Source organism: Hemiscyllium ocellatum, chromosome 14 (assembly GCF_020745735.1).
Source record: "Hemiscyllium ocellatum isolate sHemOce1 chromosome 14, sHemOce1.pat.X.cur, whole genome shotgun sequence".
NCBI classification, from domain to species: domain Eukaryota; kingdom Metazoa; phylum Chordata; class Chondrichthyes; order Orectolobiformes; family Hemiscylliidae; genus Hemiscyllium; species Hemiscyllium ocellatum.
The window spans coordinates 54,155,213-54,175,939 of NC_083414.1; the positions used below are offsets into that span (position 1 = coordinate 54,155,213).

Below are 20,727 nucleotides of genomic sequence, written 5' to 3' on the forward strand. Positions count from 1 at the left end.
AGAAACTTTATTTATTTTAAAGCATCTGCAAAATAAATCTCACCTGTAATTAGCAGTCGGGGAAAAATAACCTCAATTGCTTCAGTTGTGCAATGTTATACTTTTGAAATAGAGTTTGTTGGAAAGAACACATCTTATTGATGTTGTTTGGCACAATGAATGCTTGAAAAAGCCGCATCAAAAGATGCCAAAAGAAAGAACAATTCTGTTTTTATTTCCCTGAAAGAAGCACCTGACTCAAAAAAAGTCTAACAACTGAGAAATGTTGAAAATGTTTACGTTATTCTTGACATTTCTGTACTATATTATTCTACAAAATCCTATGATACTATATCAGGTCATTTTTTTAAATCTCCCTGGTCACAATGCCAATCAACCCCTGGCTGTCTCATAAACTCCATTTTAACTCCCAACATAGCTTCATATTGTGAAAACACAATGATGAGTAACACTGTGCAATAACCATTTCTTCTGCATTAGATGAAAATTTCTGCAAATTGTTTTTGACATCTGCTGAACAAGTACATAAAATTATTCAGGGAATTGAGAATAGCTTTGAAATTCAAAAGGAACATTAAATTACCAGTGTGCATGGATACTGATTAGCTTGATTCATTCACTGTTACCTCATGTATGATTTTGGCTTGATATACCAGTCATGAGTGGATTATAAAGCATGCCTACAAGAGCCGATTAAGCAATGGCAAAAGCGTCAGTAGACCATGCATAAACAATGCTGATGAATTACACAAAAAAAAACAAGTTGATTTTCAGGATAACAGCAAAGCATTACCATACACAGAACCTCAAAACATTTGAAAACTATTTGCATGTTGTCCCAATGTAATAATTTATGTCAATTATAACATTGTTTTCTGTGATTTATAATCTTAGGAAATTACTTTTCCATATCAACAATAGTTTTGAACATAAATTATAGTTCTTTCAGTGGCGGAGCATGACTTGGGGACTTTGGAAGGTGGTGAGTAGGAGATGGAGGGAAGCAGGGCAGAGTGTCCCATTTGAAATTTGTCGAAATTGGAGAACAGAATACTATGCTGATAGAGGGAATCTTCCCAAACCTAGGCCAAAGGTTGAGCCAGGAGCTGCACTGACTTGTAGTTCAAACACAAGAGCTGAAAATGGCTAACATGGACTCCTAGAAGTGAAACTGAGGTAGTCCTTCAAAGGTGTGGTCATCTATAACCTTCTAGTCAACCTCTAAAAGATTTTGCAAGGAGTGGGGTGCAGTGATGAGGTGATGGCTCAACCCCCTCACTGGCTCCGCCACTGTTTTTTTCTAGTATATTTATTTGTAATATATGAAAAATGAGTTCACTCGATTTTAAATGGGACCAGTGCCTCACCTTTTCCCCTTGTTTCTATAACATCTTCAAAAATGCTAGAGTTATCAAACCAGTTCTTAGCCATAAGACGGATTGTATATTCAGTTCCAGGTTCTAGCCCTTCTAAGATGTGGAAATTTTGTGAAATATTTACTGCGTCTGAAATCTTCCATTTACCTTTACCTATGGAAATTGCATTAAGAAAATTAACTCCAATACAATGGTTGGGATTTTAATCCCAAAACAACTTAAGCATAATTAGGTTTAATTATAAAATTTATGCCACATTTATCACTGTACCTTTTATTTCTTAAAATATCAATGAAAATTATATAATAACATGAATAATACAATGACAATACAATTTGGATATTAAAAACAAGTTGCCAATGGCTTGTGCTAATTTGAGAGTGAGTTATAAAGAAATAAACTGGATTGATTTGCTTCATTAATCATGGTTAGTGGGGCAAGTAGAACAGGTATATTAACAGCTCCATTGGGGATTTGATTACAATTTCTGCAAAAATTAGAGAGCGAGAACAGCTTACGGTTATTCATGTATGCAACATAAAATTCAGAAGCTGCATGTCCCATTCCTGGAATCCAGCTGATGTTTGCATATGTTGCACTTACAGAAGAACTGACGTTCAGCAAGACTGGAACTAGTGAATAAGTAACAAGACAAGCAATATTGCATTAATGCAGCAATGTTATTTGCACTGTAGAAAAGTAAGAAGGAGAATTAGATTACAACTTTTCCAACAGCATGCACACCGCAGGGTTTGTAATTAAAGATCAGTTGAAGGAATGTTGGCCGCTGATGGAATTCTGGTCTGTAAATCAGCAATAAGTGCATGCTTGTCATGGCAGGTTTATTAATTTCAAACCCTGACATACCACGGAATGGAACAAGCAAATAAATAACAATAAATGTTTCATTTTTGCAAAATAATTTTTAACGCTGTCCGACAAACTGACTGATAAGAAGAATTAGAAACGTGTGTTGGTGAATATCTAATTGGTATAATTGAATTCAAATATCTCCTTTTGAAAGGTTACAGCTGCAGATCAGCTAACTCTATGATGTTCCATTCCACAGTAAGGTAGCAGCATATAGAATGTAGGCTCCAGAAAAAGAAACACTGTCACTTCAACATTATTAGTAATTCAGTTGAGAAAAGATTTTGCTAAGCCCCAAGGATACAGATCAAGACAAACTGGTAAAACTGATGAGCTGGTAATTGAATAAGAAGCAAAGTTTGAAGAGGGAAAATTGCAGAAACATACAATGTTTTTTTATCCATCAGTACTACAACAATATTACTGGAACAATGTTGAATATTGCCTAACTGCTCACTTAGGGCTTTGCAGAACTACCATTAGGTGCTGCAGAGTGCAGGAATTTCATGAGCACAAGCAAATAATTACTGAGAAGTGCAGTTTAAGCAGTATTTTTGGCTAAGCAACATCTCATAATAGCAAAATGCCAAGCATATTGTTTTCTGGTATCTCAACCTTCATTTGAATTCAAGGTAATCTCAAATCATTTTAAGATTAAATTCAAGAGCAGAATATTGATAAATAGTTCATTCTGGATTTCGATAGCATACCTCATATACACAAGAGAAAACAAGGACTCTTGAGGTGCAGATGTCGTGTCCCGAACTCTGGGACAGAAGGTCTGAGTTCAAATACTACCTTCCCCAGTCATGTTTGAGCAGGTTGATTGAAAACATCTACAACAGAAAATGTCACCTGGACTTCAGGGAAACAACTTGGGTTCTTTCCAAGATATGACGGATGCCAACTCAATGGGTTGAGCTCATTGTGAACCATTTACAGAGCATTTGCACACAACTGGCTGTTAAAAATCTATCATACCCAGGTACAAAATTGTTCTCACTTCCAGCAACCACAGCACCCATATTGCTTGGGAAACAAGATGATTATTTCACATTTTTCTGTCGATGGATAGCTTTGTTTCCACTAGTGTGAAAAACACTTTTGAAGTCTCTGAAAATATTACCATGGCTCATTAAGTACAATCCTTGTCATGGGTACAATCTTTCCGTAATTTTGTAATAAATGACACAAAGTGAGTACATTTACAAATTGCTGAAAATGGCAAATTGCCATTTTGAATAAGGTAATTGTGACTACGTATTTTGATTATTCTAGCTTGAGAAGGCTCAGAACAAAATTACATGGCATATTCCTTCCTTGTGCCCTCAATGGCAAACCTCAGCTGTGGAAACAGATGTAAACACAGCGGGGAGAAGGTGACAAATCTCAATATGCTAATCCATTGTCCACAGAAACAAAAAAAGCTTCACTAGTTGAAACCATTTCCCATGATATGCCATTTTGAATTCATGTTGCCGACATGCAGGATATAATACAACTGACTGTGAAATACGTACAGAAAACAAAGAATCATTGGAAACTAGGGAAGGGAAGTAGTTGGAATAGAAAAAGTGGAGGAGCATCCTGAAAAACAAAGCAGAGAAATAGGCTCATGAGAATTTACAGAATTGTCAAAAGGCACTGGAAAAGAACACAAAGTGAAAAATGACATGACTTGAACAGTATACATCGCAAACTCTCGAGTTGTGTAAAATGAAGTAAGCATATAAAGTAGTGTTAATTTTTCAATATTGTTTGAAAAATTGAGAATGGAACAAATGATTATTAGTTTGGCTTGGAGCTTTCTGATGTTTACACGAGCAAACATACAGCTAGAATTTTACTTTAGTGGCCAAATATTTTTTCTACGGAATGACAAAGAAAGTACTTAGAATCATAGAATCCCTACAGTGCAGACAGAGGTCGTCCAGACCATCAAGTCAGGACTGACCCTCCAAAGATCATCCCACCCTATCCTTGTAACCCCGCAACCCCACATTTCCCATGGCTAACCCACCTAGCCTGCACATCCCTTGACACAATGGTGCAATTTAGCATGGCCAATCCATTTAACCTGCACATTTTTAGATCATGGGAGGGAACCAGGGCACCCAACAGAAACTCATGCAGATTCGGGAGAATGTGCAACTCCACACAGACAGTCAATCTCGGCTGGAATTGAAGCCAGCTCCCTGGTGCTGTGAGGCAGTAGTGGTAAGAAGAAGTGACCTTTGGATATCACTATGTTGAAGATACTTTATCACATTGTTTATCTCTCCTGATTAGTAACAACAATTTAGTACTAGCATTCCAAAATGGACCCTCCAGGAAAACAAAGTCATCTTCAGATCAGTTGGGTTGGGAATATCTGGACGGCATGGACGGGTTGGACCGAGAGGTCTGTTTCCATGCTGTGCAACTCTGACTCTAAGTGCTGGCCTATATAGATTCCAACTGAGAGTTTGTATTACAATATCAAGTTCCAGAAATTTTTATGTAAACTGATAACTCCAGCACAATGCACATTCTCTCACATTCTTGGATTTTGGTGTAAGTGAGGAGATTGCAAGGAAAACAAAAACAAGTGCAAAAAAGAAAAAATTTCCACATTCATACAGCATCATAATTGATTGATGATTTCTCTCTCTCAGTGCATGAGTTTAAAATAGCCTCATGCACCGAAAAACACATCCGATTTGCCATTTCTGGTCCTCAAGGAAGGGTCAATGCTATGATTCACATGTAAAGGTTTTGTGGAAATAATTCTAAATATATGTGTATTTGACAGTTTTTTTCTTGGACTCAGAGCTATAAGTAAAACAGAAAGAGCTGGAAATACTTAGCAGATCAGACAGCATCTATGGAGACAGAAACCTGGCGAACATTTCAGCTTAATAGTATTTCAACCCATCAAGAAATTTCCCTTTTGGATTTTTTTTGTCATCTCCTTGTCCGAGCCTCCATCTGTTTAACGGATATAAATCTCTTTTTTACAGCTCTGACAAAAGGTCTTCAACATGAAATGTTAACTCACAACAGATGCTGACTACTTCCAAGATTTTGTGTTTTCACTTCAGAGTTCAAGCAGCTGCAGGATTTAGCTCTTGTTTTAGCTGTTTAAATTTGGCCCTAGTCCTTACTGGATAGTATTTTTCAGCTCGCTCAATAGAAGTCAGAAAACCATTCTGCAGAAATGATTTGGAGATGCCGGTGTTGGACTGGGGTGTACCAAGTTAAAAATCACCCAACACCAGTCCAGCAGGTTTAATTGGAAGCACTAGCTTTCGGAGCACCGCTCCTTCATCAGGTGGTTGTGGACTCATTCTGCAGAAAGATCATCAGCTCAGTATATTTTCACATTCTAACAATAGATTTTTGCTTTGTCATCCAAAAGGTATTTTGGTATTCACAGAATGAAGATTTTCTAAAGAACAATGAAGACTGCTATCTATCCATAATTTTGCAATGTCTTCAAAATTATGTAGTACTTCCGAATTGTTTAAGAAAACGATTGAGATTAAAAAACAGCAAATTCCATACAGCACGGTGAACTGCTGTTCTCAGAATGTTCACTGTATTTAATTCCATTAATCACAAATTAGAGTTAGATGAGATATTATTCTGCCTTCTATTAAAATTGAGGACATCATGTGAGAACATCATACAATGGCCAATTCGCTGATACCTAGTTACTTAACAAGAAATAATTCGCATTGAGAGTCGGTGACATGGATGAGAGTGGAAATGGACTGAGATGCTTATCCACAAGTTATCGGAAACAAGAGAAAGAGACGAAAGAAAATGTCAAATTTGTAATGGCTACTTTATACTCAAAATACATCATTCTACTTCATTTGTGGAAGGCCACATCCTACAGTAAAGTCCCTTGTATGCAATTATGATGATTCATTTGAAAAGGAAATATGATATTCCCCTTTCTGAAAAACATATTATATTGTATCAACCTGCTGTTCATGTTACAGCAAGTGAAAGGTTTTCCCTTAGTTTTTACATTTTATTGTTACGTTGAGTAATGATGCAGCTAAAATAGTAATTTCAAAAAAGTAATTTATCTTTTAGATAATATACATATTAGTTGCTTCGTGGGTTAAAAGAATCTTTTTATTTGTTTGGCAACAGACCAAAATAATAAAACTGCTGTCATTTGCAAAGTTGTGTTTCTGTTTGAATGCATTTTCTTCGGTCTAATTCAACTAATATTGGTGCACCTGGCCAGGAAATTGCAAAGTTTAATAACTGTGAAACATCAGTGCACATTATCTTCTGTACTAGCTTTAAGAACATTGTAACAAAAGCAGGTTGTGATATAATCACCGACATGTTTCTGCTAAGTCTGCTCATTTGTAAGTTTGTGAGGATGCTTCAAAAATTGAAACTAGGAATGTGGGACACAAGAATATGAATACAGGTATATATTTAAAAGATTTTGAATGACCCTTGCTCATTACTAAAGGATTGGCTACTTTACCTGTGATGGACCAGACCAGACCCCCTCAAAATATATTAAGAAGATAGTCTAGACACTATTTTTTTCATATTTTAAAGTTAATTCCAGATGCAATTCAATTGGTCAAACTACTCATTAAGCAAGGCACTTTCTATTTTTACACTACAGTTAAAAATACAGAAATAGCAAAAATAAAAGAATTGGCTTAATGTAATGAAATACTTAAAGTAATTGATATATATTAACTACTACTAATTAACTTTTTCAATACAATAATAGTTCATAAACACACCTTTGGCAAAGGTAAATTCAGTAAAAAAGATGGTCTCACATGCGATTCTCACAGTAGGAACAGATCCCCAGCTTTTAGCTGTAACGGGGAGAGGAATAAGAGCTCCCACATCCAGCTTCAAGCAACTAGAAAGTTAGAACTAAAAATCCTGCCTCTCTGGGAGCTTGACCCCACCCATTCAGGCTACTTCTATTGTTCCAACTTTAAAAAAAAAACCAAGGCCACACAAGCTGTTTACTATATTGGCTTTGAGCAGACCGCTCTCACCTCTGACTCAATCTTTCTTCACAACAGAATCTTGAATAAAATACACCTCTTAAGGCCAAAGTATCACACACCTCCACCCAAATAAATGATGAACTATCAATACACAAAGATATAAAGATGATTTCATTTTACAAAACATTTAGGCTTACACTATTAGTACACGATAATACATAAACATTACATTGACTCTAAGCATGCAAACATTCGCTACTACAGTCCATTTCAGTAAGGTTTTTCCCGTCACAGAACACTTCCATCTTCATTCATCAAAGCTGTGACAATGTGTAGGCAATTACACTCTCTCATCCTGTCACGAGTATGATTTTCAAATTCAATGGTTGCAATAATAAGCTCTATCTTAACAGTCTGGAATTTTTATCATTACATTTTTCCAAAAACTTTAAGGGATTACGCCAACACCAAACTCAAGGTCTGCTTCTCAATTGTGAAATATTTCTGTTGATGTTTAGTCAATTTTCTGGAAAAATACCCAAATGGTCTTTCTATCTTCTCGTAGTCTTCTTGGAAAATACAGCACCGATTCCAACTTTGAATGGTTTTGTATACTTAAGCATGGAGAACACTGGGACAATAGTTAACACCACTTTCAGACTGTCATATGCCTTCTGACATTCCTCTGTTAGCTGATAGTTTCTGCACTGCTTCAACAAGTCAGTCAGTGGAACAACCACACTGCTAAAATTCAATGCAAACTTTCAATCAAAACTACTCATAGAGTCATAGAGATGTACAGCATAGAAACAGACCTTTCAGTCTAATCCATCCATGCCAGATATCCCAACCCCATCTAGTCCCACCTGCCAGCACCCGGCCCATATCCCCCCAAACCCTTCCTATTCGTATACCCATCCAAATGCCTCTTAAATGTTGCAATTGTACCAGCCTCCACCACTTCCTCTGGCAGCTCATTCCATATACGTATACCCTCTGTGTGAAAAAGTTGCCCCTTAGGTCTCTTTTATATCTTTCCCCTCTCACCCTAAACCTATGCACTCTCATTCTGGACTCCCAAACCGCAGGGAAAAGACTTTGTCTATTTATCCTATCCATGCCACTCACAATTTTGTAAACCTCTATAAAGTCACCCCTCAGCCTCCGACGCTCCAGCCCCAGCCTGTTCAGCCTCTCCCTATAGCTCAAATCCTCCAACCCTGGCAACATCCTTGTAAATCTTCTCTGAACCCTTTCAAGTTTCACAACATCTTTCCGATAAGAAGGAGACCAGAATTGCATGCGATATTCCAACAGTGGCCTGACCAATGTCCTGTACAGCCACAACATGATCTCCCAATTCCTGTACTCAATACTCTGACAAATAAAGGAAAGCACACCAAATGCCTTCTTCACTATCCTATCTACCTGCGACTCCACTTTCACGGAGCTATGAACCTGCACTCCAAGGTCTCTTTGGTCAGCGACACTCCCTTGAACCTTACCATTAAGTGTATAAGTCCTGCTAAGATTTGCTTTCCCAAAGTGCAGCACCTCGCATTTGTCTGAAGTAAACTCCATCTGCCACTTCTCAATCCCAGGAATTGTAGTATTTCCTTCTTCTTTGATGGCATGGAAAATTCCCAATAACCTTTGTTTTCACATCCCATGGGGCCATTTGTCCACATCCAATGATGTGGCTCAGGAACGTGACTTGGGCATTTGTGAACTCACTCTTAGCCAGGTTTATTATCAAGCCTGCCTCCTGAAGTCAATCGAACGATTCCAATAGATGCTCCTCATAGCCCTTTCATGTGTGACTAAAAGTCACCACATTGTCAATATACACCACACAAAATTCCCAAAATGACTTTATTGGCTAGTCTTTGAAATGTGGCTAGTGCATTTTTCATATCAAATGGCATAACTTTAAACAGACACAGTCCATTGACATCACGGAAACCAAAATTTCCTTCGCTGTTTCGGATAAAGGCACCTGTCAGAATTCTTTGAGTAAGTCCAACTTTGAAATATAAGTTGCTTGTCCCACCTTCTCAATCCCATCCTCCTGATATGGAATAGGAAATGAATCACATTTTATGACTGCATTGATTTTGCAATAGTCCACACATAATCATTGAGAACTGGCACAGTGGCTCAGTGGTTAGCATTACTGCCTTGCAGTGCCAGAGACCCGGGTTTGATTCCAGCCTCGGGTGGAGTTTGCACACTCTCCGTGTGCCTGTGTGGGTTTCCTTTGGATGCTCCGGTTTCCTCCCACAGTCCAAAGATGTGTGGGTCAGGTGAATTGGCAATGCTAAATTGCCCATAGTGTTAGGTGCACTTGTAGGGTGTGGGTTGGTTACTCTTCGAAGGGTCAGTGTGGTCTTGTTGGGCCGAAGGGTCTGTTTCCACACTGCAGGGAATCTAATCATCTAGATTTGATGTTTTTAAAATGTGTGAACTCCATTCACTGCAACTCAGTTTGATTATATTGACTTTGCACATTTGTTCAATCACTTTTTAAAACCTTGCCATTTTTAGAGGATTATCTTTAAGGATGGCGCATAATTAGAACAGTATTTCCTTAGCTACATCATGCATAATTAGCTATTATTTCTCCGGTTATTCCTACATTTTGAGGCTCTGATCATGAATAAGAAGGAGGCATATGTTAGATACAGACAACTGAGATCAAGTGATTCTCTTGAAGAGTGTATGGGGGTGGGGGTGGTTAGGAGCATTTTAACATGGCAATCAGGAGGGCTAGAAAAAGATATGAGAGATAATTTAAGGATAATCCAAAGAGAATCTACAAGTACATTAAGAGCAGGTAGCACTGAGGAAGTGGGGAGGCTGCAGAAGGATCTTGACAGTTTGGGAGAGTGGTCCAGGAAATGGCTGATGGAATTCAAAGTGAGCAAATGCAAGGTCTTGCACTTTGGCAAAAAAGAACACAAGCATGGACTACTTTCTAAACAGTGAGAAAATTCGTAAAGCCAGAGTACAAAGGGATCTGGGAGTGCTAGTCGAGGATTCTCTAAAGGTAAACATGCAGGTTGAGTCCGTGATTAAGAAAGCGAATGCAATGTTGTCATTTATCTCAAGAGGGTTGGAATATAAAAGCACCGTTGTGCTACTGAGACTTTATAAAGCTCTGGTTAGGCCCCATTTGGAGTACTGTGTCCAGTTTTGGTCCCCACACCTCAGGAAGGATATACTGGCACTGGAACATGTCCAGCGGAGATTCACATGGATGATCCCTGGAATGGTTGGTCTAACATACGAGGAACAGTTGAGGATCCTGGGATTGTATTCATTGGAGTTTAGAAGATTGAGGGGAGATCTAATAGAAACTTACAAGATAATACATGGCTTGGAAAGGGTGGATGCTAGGAAATTGTTTCCATTAGGGGAGGAGACGAGGACCCGTGGACACAGCCTTAGAATTAGAGGGGGTAAATTCAGAAAAGAAATGCAGAGACATTTCTTCAGCCAGAGGGTGGTGGGCCTGTGGAATTCATTGCCGCAGAGTGCAGTGGAGGCCAGGACGCTAAATGTCTTCAAGGCAGAGATTGATAAATTCTTGATGTCACAAGGAATTAAGGGCTACAGGAAGAATGCGGGTAAGTGGAGTTGAAATGTTCATCAGCCATGATTCAATGGCAGAGTGGACTCGATGGGCCGAATGGCCTTACTTCCACTCCTATGTCTTATGGTCTTATGGTTTAAAACAGCAACTGGGGAGAGAATAGGGCCCCTTAAAGATCAACAAGGTCATTGGCGTGTGGATCCACAGGAGATGAGAGAGAGATACTAAGCGTCAGTTTTTACCATGGAGGAAGAAATGAAGGCAAGGGAATTTGGGGAAGTAAATACTGATGTCTTGAAAACAGTCTACATTACAGAAGAGGTGGTGCTCGTGTCCTTAAAAAAAACATAAAAATGGATCAATCTCTAGGACATGATCAAGTGTATCCCAAAATACTGTGAGAAGTTAGGGAAGAAATTGCAGAGATATTTGCATCATATACAGCCATGGGTGAGGTGCTGAATGACTGGACGGTGTCTGATGTTGTGCCTTTATTTACAAAAGGCTGTAAAGTTAAGCCTGGGACATGGTAACTATAGATTAGTGAATCTGGCATCAGTGGTGAATAAATTCTCAGAGGGAATTCTGAGAGATAGAATTTACATGCATTTTGGAGAGGCAAGGACTGATTTGGGGTAGTCAGCATGGCTTGGGAAATCATGTCTCACAAACGTGATTGAGTTTTTTGACGCTATAACCAAAAAGATTGAGAAGGGTAGAGGAGTTGATGTTGTCTGCATGGACTTTAGTAAAGTCTTTGACAAGGTTCCCCATGGCAGACTAATTAGTAAAGTGAGATCACATGGGAGTCAGGGAGAGCTGTCAAACGGATACAAAAAAAATGACTTGTTGGTAGATGACCAGAGAGTGACGGTACAGTTTTTCTTTGCAGACAAGAGGCATGTGACCAGCAGCATTCCACAGGGATCAGTGCTGGGTCCACTGATGTTTGTGATTTATACAAATATTTTGCTGAAAGTTCAGGGGGCGTGATTAGTAAGTTTGTAGATGACATCAAAATTGGCGGTATAGTGAAGAAGGCGATTTCAGCATACAAAGGGATTGTGGCCATTGGGCTGAGGAGTGGCAGGTTGCGTTTAATTTTGATAAAAGCGAGGTTTTGCATTTTGGTAAAACAATCAAGGATAGGACTTTCACAATGAATGGTCGGGCCTTCGGTAGAGTTGTTGAACAGAGAGATTTAGGGATTTCAGTACTTGGTTTTTCAAAGTTGCATCACAGGTAGACAAGGTGGCTAAGAAGGTCTTTAGCATGCCTGCCTTCATTGCTCAGACTATTGAGTATAGGAGTTGGGACGTCATGTTGAGGTTGTACAGGGCATCGGTGAGGCCACTTTTGGAGTTCTGTGTACAGTTCTGGTCACACGACTACATGAAGGATATTATCAAATCGGACAAGTTCAGATAAGATTTACCAGGATGTTGCCAGGACTGAAGAGTTTTAAAAGATAGGTTTGGACTTTTTTTCACTGGAGCATAGCAAGTTGAGGGGTGACCTTGTAGAGGTTTATAAAGTCATAATATGAATAGAAAAGGTCTTTTCCCTTGGGGAAGGGCGGTGTGAATGGTAGCACAAAACTAATGGACATAGTTTTAAAGTGAAAGGAGAAATATTTAAAAGGGAACTGAGGAACAATTTTTTCACAGAGGGTGGTTCGTATGTGGAATGGGAGATGACAGAGAAAATGGTAGATGCAGATACAGTTATAACATTTAAAAGACATTTGGACAGGTACGTAATAAGAAAGGCTTAGAGGGATCTGGGCCGAAAACAGGCAAGTGGGACTAATTTACTTTGGCAAAGTTGGTCAGCATGATTGAGTTGGACTGAAGGGTCTGTTTCCATGCTGCATGACTCTATGCCCTTGGATGACCAAAAACTGAAGGATGATCCTCATCTTTTTCTTTATATATCATACAAGACAGACCCCTCAAGTCTCAACAGCTTCTCATTGGGAACAAAGAAAATATTAAAGCCCGCAACAAGCTCCTTTGTAAACTGGCTGGTGCCTTATGGGATCACAAGTCAAGATGTTCACCTCTGATGTTGCCATCATGCACTCCCAACTACAGAAGGCCATGCTCAATATGGTACCAACTTTAAGAGTAAACAGCTAAGGACCAATGGCGCACAGGCCGGAGGAAAAAATCCCACAGAAATCATTCTCCCGAGATAGACTCCACTACTTATCCACCTGGGTTTGATCATCCACAATGACAGTGAGCTCTTCTGAATTATTTTGAAAACATGGTGATACAAAAGCACAGCAGATTAGGCAGCATCCAAGGAACAGGAAAGTTGGCATTTTGGGCATTAGCCCTTCATTAGGAATATGGAGGAGGAAGATGTCTGCGAGATAAACAGGGGGATGGGGGGGGGGGGGGTGTGGGTTGGGAGTGGGGCTCGGGGAAAAGAAGGTGAGATAGCGATTGGTGGAATCAGGTGGGGCAGAGTAATTGTGATAGGTTGATGGGGAAGGGTAGAGCGGATAATTGGGAAGGAAGATGGACAGGTTGGCCAGGTCAACAGGACAGTGCTGAGTTGGAGTGTTGGATCTGTGCTGCGAACCATACCTTGCATCATGGCAAAACTTCGAATCCCAGCATAAAGTTGCACAATCTATTTGCTATTTTCTGGAAAATAAGAATGAGGTGTACTCCATTCTCTTTGTATAGAATGACTCAGTGACCTTTTCCAACAGAAGGTGGCAAACTGTGATATCCTCAGCTTCAAAATAGAACATAGGAACAGACAAATATTTATGGCAAAGTGAGAGACCATTAATCACCCATATCCAAACTACTAGGAGCAAAACATGCAAATGTTTATGCCAGTCAACTATAGTGACTGGCAATGATATCCTTGGAGTTTCACAATATGGTGGCAGCACATGGCAGATTTCACTGAGGTATATTTACTGTTATAATCAGGCCAAGGTTCCTCAATGTGTTACAATTCCAGGCAGAATACTTCCCAGGTAAAGAATGGTGAACAGGTTGCATTCACAATTGCAACTGAAAGAATGGCAGATGCTGTAAATCAGAAACAAAAACAGAAATTGCTCAGCAGTTCTGAGGAAGGTCACCAGATTAGAAATGTTAACACTGATCTCTCTGCACAGTTGCTGCTAGACCTGCTGAGCTTTTCCAGCAACTTCTGTTTTTGTCACCTTCTCAGTTGTGCCTTGTTTGATTAGAATAAGTCTAACTTGGAAAGGATCCCTTACTTTGAGGATACTTTTCTCCTCAGACCAGAGGAACTTGTTTTAAAAGGAGCCAGTTAACCATGTTATCTTGAACTCCCAAAAAAGAGGGTGTTTATTCATTGCTTCACACAAGAAGCATTCATAATACAAGACACATAAATGCAGATTGTAAGTAAGAGGTGACTACAAAAAGATAATTATTTAAAAAACACAGATAAATGGACTAGCCTCTGAATTGTTCATAAAGAGCAGTTGTTAAATTTTGGAGCAGTTGCAGCAGAGGTTACCAGTAACATTAATATTGCTAGTCGAACTGTCCATTTCATGGTCCCCAAATAGCTGTCTTTCTCAGTTCTGATTCCTTTCAACTGTGGTTGAATTCCAGTATTCAGGGAGGGAGAAAGAGAGAGAGAGAGACAGTCCTTTTGTTATCAGGTTTCCTTTTGTCTGACTTTGAGCAGAGTAAAGGAGAGTTTTTATCTGCACGTAGGGGTGACTTGGAGATATTTCTTCCACAGTGACCTGCACAGAATGCAAATGCTTGAACACAGGCTGGTGCACAAAATAACACTCAGTCTCATGAGCTTATTCCAATCAAGTTGAAACTGGCTTTTTAACCCCTGTCCTTGTGTATTCTTCAATCACAAAATCACAAAATGTGTGTGCACTCTGGATCATAATGCATCGGGGGCGTCTTGCTGCTGATCAAGCTTTGTCAGCACCTTGTCAGTTTTACCGTCACAGAAGATCACTGTCCAGCCTATTTTCACTTATCTCTGCCCCCTCCTTTGAAGGGCTGATATATGAAGTTCCCTTTGTACCTGTGGGTACATTCTCTCTCCAGATTGCTACTTAATTTGTATCTGCTGCCATTTTATGGTGACATGAGCTGTCTTTTGAAAAAAGCACATTTTGGAATTATAAATTAAAATTGTCCGCAGTAGGTACAATTGCAATATTTAAGAGGCATTTGGATGGGTAAATGAATAGGAAGGGTTTGGAGGGATATGGGCCGGGTGCTGGCAGGTGGGACTAGATTGGGTTGGGATATCTGGTCGGCATGGACAGGTTGGACCGAAGGGTCTGTTTCCATGCTGTACATCTCTATGACTCTATGACTTGAGCATTCTGATCCTTGGTCACGACATTGGTTCTCACATCTTTTATAAAGATTCAACCATTTTCTCTACATATGTAGTCCAGCTAGCATGCTTGCAATTCTTCACTCACTATTCTTTCTAGTAAGTAGGGTTACATTTGCAACTTAGCATACTACAGGAACATTTCCAGAATCGACAGAACTTATAAAGTGAACCACCCATTTCTCTATAGCAACTCCTTCAATGCTCTGGTATGTAACCTGTCAAGGGGATTGATTAACCTTTATCCAATTAACCTTTCAAGTACTCCACCTTTACCAATACTAATTTCTTTTATTTCCTCAGTTTTACAAGTCCCTTGGTCGCCTAGTATTTCTGGGAGATTTTCTGCATCATCTTACATGAGAATAGACACAAAGTAATTGTTTACTTTCTCTGTTATTTCCCCATTCTCTACTATAAATCCTCCTATTTTCATCCGACATTTGGCCTAGCTAAGCTTTTCTTGTTCACATACCTAAAGAAGCTTTTATAGTCCTCCTACATCTTTCTTACTAGCTTGCATTCATATTTTCTTCTCCCTTTATTTATTAAATTCTTGGTCATTTTTTGCTGTGTTCTAAATTGCGCCCTCTTGCTTATAACTTATGGCATCCTTATAACCTATTTCATTTGATCTTATGCAAATTTTGACATCTTTATTTAGTAATGGATTTGATTTGATTTGATTTGATTTATTGTAATCATGCATACCTCAGTACAGTTAGAAGCTTTGTTCGCGAGCAGTACAGGCAGAACATTGGGTGGTACAGTCACCTTACCATTAGGTATTTGTGCTTTGGAGAAATGTACATTTATTTCAGACCAAAACATATGTATTTAAATACCAGTTAACCAGTTTAAATGCCTGTCAACAGTCATAGAGTATTTTCCATTCACCGTCGCCAACTTGACCCTCAGTTTCCCATGTTCAGAATGAACTGTACTGTTTTCAAAGTTAACACATTATTCTATCGTGGTATCATCACTACCTCCACAGGGTGCCTTTACAACAATTTAATTAGTTAATCCTTTCTCATTAAGCTCAATCTTTTATCCAAAATGCTCGGGAGCTGCTGATTTTCCAAATTCAGAATTTTTTGAATTTCAAAATAAGTGACAGTTTGATGGTGAAATGTTTAAAAATCTTATGGAACAGCAGACTCACTGTGAGTAACGGGCCCCGAGACAGAATTGAGTCCTGCCAGCGCTGGCCGTGCCCCCCACGTCGTATTTGAGTGCTACGCATCAAGTGGGTCTGAAGTTAGGTTAACTGTTTGCACACCAAACAACCTTGTTAATGAGAAAAAAACTTCACAAAAAAAACCTTCGGACTTTGGAGCTTTTTGGTTTTCCTATATAGGGTTGTCTACCTGTAAGTCTAAAATAGCCTGATCATTTGTTGGTTCTTCTATATATTACTCCCAAACTCCATCTCATAGACATTTCAGCAAATCATTCTCCACGACAGCAGTTCTAATGAGATCTACCAGTTATACAAATTGATGCCACTCATTATTACTCAGTATTAGAGTCAAGCACATTGCTCTGAGTTGGGAGTTACATATAGACAAGATCAAGTAAGGACTGATTACCTTCTGTTTATTAATGAAGTGATAGTTGTCATTATTCACAAAGACTTGATAAAGACAAATGCAAAGTGTTAATTTAATATCTTAACTGTGCTGCTTGCCTCATCATAAATCCCTCTTCATCCTGAACCATTTCCACTCCTCCCTTTACCATTATTGTGCTTTTTATACACCTTTGAAAGGGGGTTGGTTAGCTCAATTGGTTGGATGGCTAGTTTGTGATGCACAGTGAGGCCAATACGACAGGTTCAATTTCTGTGGCAGCTGAAGTTACCATGAAAGTTTCACCTTCTCAACCTCTCCCCTTGCCTGAAGAGTTGTTAAATTCACCAACAGTCATCCCCCTCTAATAAGAGAGGAGGTCTTCTGGGACTTTATCTTTACACTTAGAGAAATCTTTGGGACTGAGTTGTTAATATCCTTTGCATATGCTCTCTTAGCTTTAATTGTTGCATTTTACTTACATCCTCTTTGAACCTTTTATATTCACCTGTATTATCAACCTGACATCTCTCATAAATTACAGTAAAAAGAAACTGGCGTGGGATGTGGGCTTTTAAAATTTAGTTATGCTGTTACAACTTAATCTGACAATCGAAGTGAGAACGGAGCGAGACAGTGTGATAAAAGAAAGGCAGCAGATGCAGTGAAAGTGAGAACCACATTGATAGCAGTGAAGAAAACCATGCGGTCCTGCCAGTCGCAGTGCTTGGCACTGCTTGACTCCAGGGAATTAATATAAGTCCATGTATCACTGCTGGAAGCAGCGATATATTAATGAGTTCCTTCCCCCAGAACTAGTTAAGCATTCGCGACACAACACTGTTCTTGGTTAAACTTATACTTGGATGTCAAAATGTCTTAAATTAAGTTGGAATTTACACCTGATGAACAGAGAACATATTGCCAGAGACCAATTAGTTGCTATACTTTCCACAAAGCATTCGCCACTCTCTGGAGAAATCTGGGCTTAGCTAGTTTTCAGAAATATCCTCTCATCATTCAGGCACACTGTGAAATATTTGAAAGACAGTGGAGGGCTGAAATTCCACTGTGACCTGTTCTAACAGATTTCTTAATCCACTTAAAATAACACAGGTTAATGGTCTCATTAAAATAGCACAAAGAGGAATTTGACATAAGCACATTAACCAGTGCACAAGCAAAGTGCTCCGAGGAAATTCAAGTCCCTGAAGTTCAAGGAGATGAAAATTCAAGGCCTGTCCTGTGTTCTTCCACCACAGGTCTGGTATTAATGCAATACAAGGGCTGGAAATTAATTTGTGATTCTGTATCTACAGCTGTTGCTGTAAAATCCTCTTTGAGACATCCACCCCAAGCAACAGCATGCTTGTGTAAGATAGTATGATAGATGGAAATGAGATCCAGGCTGAGAGTTTTCCTGCCTTTGCTTTGGAAATCTGATGGTGCCAAGCACAATGACAGATGGGCAGAAAGGCCTGAGGCTGGCAGAAATAAATTTGACCTCAGGTTGCAAATATGGGACGTGACCTGAATTTCGGAAGATATCACTGGCTACTTCAGATATTGAGGCTGTGGGAGTGGGTGAGAGAGGATAAGGCAAACTTAAATCCTTCCACAGCCACATGTTCCCCAAAAGAGGTTCTATGCAAGAGTTATTTTAGTATGTGGCTGTTGTACATGGCATTTCAGATCCAAATTGTTTCAAGAATTTTATCTATCTGTGTGAGCTTGCTTGGAGGTTGTCTGAGGCCAATCACCCATCATCTACTGTTTTGCATGAGTGTGCACCTATCCGAGAATTTCTCTTCCCAATTTGAAGTCGCACCCTGAAATGGTACAAAACTTAGCACTCATGCATTGAGGAACAGTTGGAATCCTAACACATGAATAAAAAGAAAGAATCTGACAGGTATGCAAAGCAAAAAAAAGGGTAGGAGTTATACATTATCACTTGAATTTAGTGTGCAGTGGAGTAGATTAGAAAGTATGTAATTCAAACTTGTTAAATCAGGTCACCCTGGAACTTAATCTTTTCAATCCACTATTCTCTTCTCTTCTAGTTTCTGAATATGTTCCTTCCTTCTGTATTAACTTTTGGATCACTATTGCCAGCATTGTATTTGTCTTATTTCTCTAACGTAGGTATTTCAAACTTTACAAACTGTCTGCTCAGTCTACATTTTTGTTTGCTACATGCAGCTTCATTAATTATTGTGCTCAGAACCATATTTTAAAAATCTTAAGCAGTTTTGAAAGCAAGATTAAAAATGTCAATCATATTACTGTGGGTCACAAATTCACGCTTCAGGGTGTAACATTCATGTGGTGATCTTTTGCTAAGATGAAATGATCACTGTTGACATATACAGTTAAGGAATTGACATTTTGGGAGAAAAGGAGAAACTAAAAGAGACCAAATAAGGCTGGCCAACTACTGCCCTTATTGCAGTCTTGATCTAAACATGAAGAACAGAGTCAAACACGCAAAGTGAGGAGAGAGTTGCTAACATCAAGGCAATGTTTGACTGAAAATGGCATCAAGAAGTGAAACAAAACTTGAGTCAATGGGAATTGGGGGGGACGGGGGACTTTTCTACTGGTTACAGTCATGCTGAGCATAAAGGATTATAGTTATGGTTGATGCAGGCCAACTATCTGAGCCCCAGAACATCACAATCGGACTTCCTCAGATGATGTCCAAAACCTAGCTACCTTCTGCTGCTTTACCAATGATCTTTGCCAGTCATAAAGCCAGAGGTGGGGATTTTCACTGATGATTGTTGAATGTACAGAACTATTTGTGATTCCTGTGAATTTGAGCAGTCTATGTAGCATGACCTGCACAACATCTCGACTTGAACTTATAAGGAGCAAATAATATTTGCACCACACAAGTACTAGATCATTACCATGTCCAACAAGAGAAATCTAACTATCTTCCCTTGTAGTATTACCTTGGCTAAATCTCCCACAACCCATTGCACTGGGTTTTATGGTTCATCAGAAATTGCACTGAATTAGCTATATAAATACTTGGGCTACTGGAGCAGGTCACCTCTTGACTGCACAAAGCTTGTCCATCAGGACAAATTCGCTCAGTTGACTGACACTTTATCCACCATCTTCAAGATGTTCTGCAGCTACTACTCACTAAAGGTCCTTCAACAGCACTTTCCAAAATTGTGATAGCTGCCAGCTTAGAGGACAAGGGAAGTAGATGCTCGGGAACACCATCATCTGAAAGTTTCCATCCGAGGCTCATACACAGCCGACACAGCCTCCATCACATAAGAGGCCAACCCTTCTTATCATCAACTTACCCATTACCTTCAAGGTAGAAGCCACTGATCTCCCAGAGGAAACACTAACAAGAGTCTCTAATGTACCCTCCAATAGCAACTCAATGCATGTTATCTAGATTAGATGGAGGAGCACCCTTTAATGAGCGTAGCCTGCCGAAGAGGAAATGCACCAGGTCACTGGAACTATGAGGACTGCCATAGACCAGAACCTGCTAAGCCCAGATAGAAGAGGACGCCATGGTGTCAGCCATAATAAGTTCATGAAAATACACAAACAGACCAAGGAGCACATGGCAAGTTTGTCAGAGATTCGGTAGTTTGGATTAAGGTTTAGAGGAGAACAGCATTATATGTTGGACTGACATCTGTCACAATGATGTGGTGGGGGCTGCCTTTAATGATGCAGACATCTGTGGACAGAGGGTGCAGGTGGTTGATGCCAAGGAACGTGCCCTGATGTACTAAGGAACGCTGGACAAGGTAGATGCCAGGAGGAGATGTTAGTGAGCTGCAGGTGACAGGTAAGCACTCTGACTTTCTTTTTTGAATTTAGCACTGCCAGTTTCTCACTGGCATCTGGGAGAATATATTAAATATAAATATAATTGAGGTGTGATTCGTAAGACTGAGATGTTACTGCCTGAGAAGCCTTTTGCGGATTGA

General features: G+C 39.4%; 1 protein-coding gene across 8 annotated transcripts in view; it reads right to left on the reverse strand.

Moving 5' to 3' along the window:
- The window catches only part of chl1b (cell adhesion molecule L1-like b), an 892,764-nt gene that overhangs the window by 57,643 nt on the left and 814,394 nt on the right, over positions 1–20,727 (reverse strand). For 7 of the 8 annotated variants that reach the window (XM_060835722.1, XM_060835715.1, XM_060835716.1 and 4 more), the window contains one exon: positions 1,368–1,529. The exons of the other annotated variant lie outside the window; for it this stretch is intronic. In XM_060835722.1, the coding sequence (XP_060691705.1) occupies positions 1,368–1,529 (162 nt within the window). The remainder of the gene's footprint in view (positions 1–1,367; positions 1,530–20,727) is intronic. 8 annotated transcript variants of the gene reach the window in all.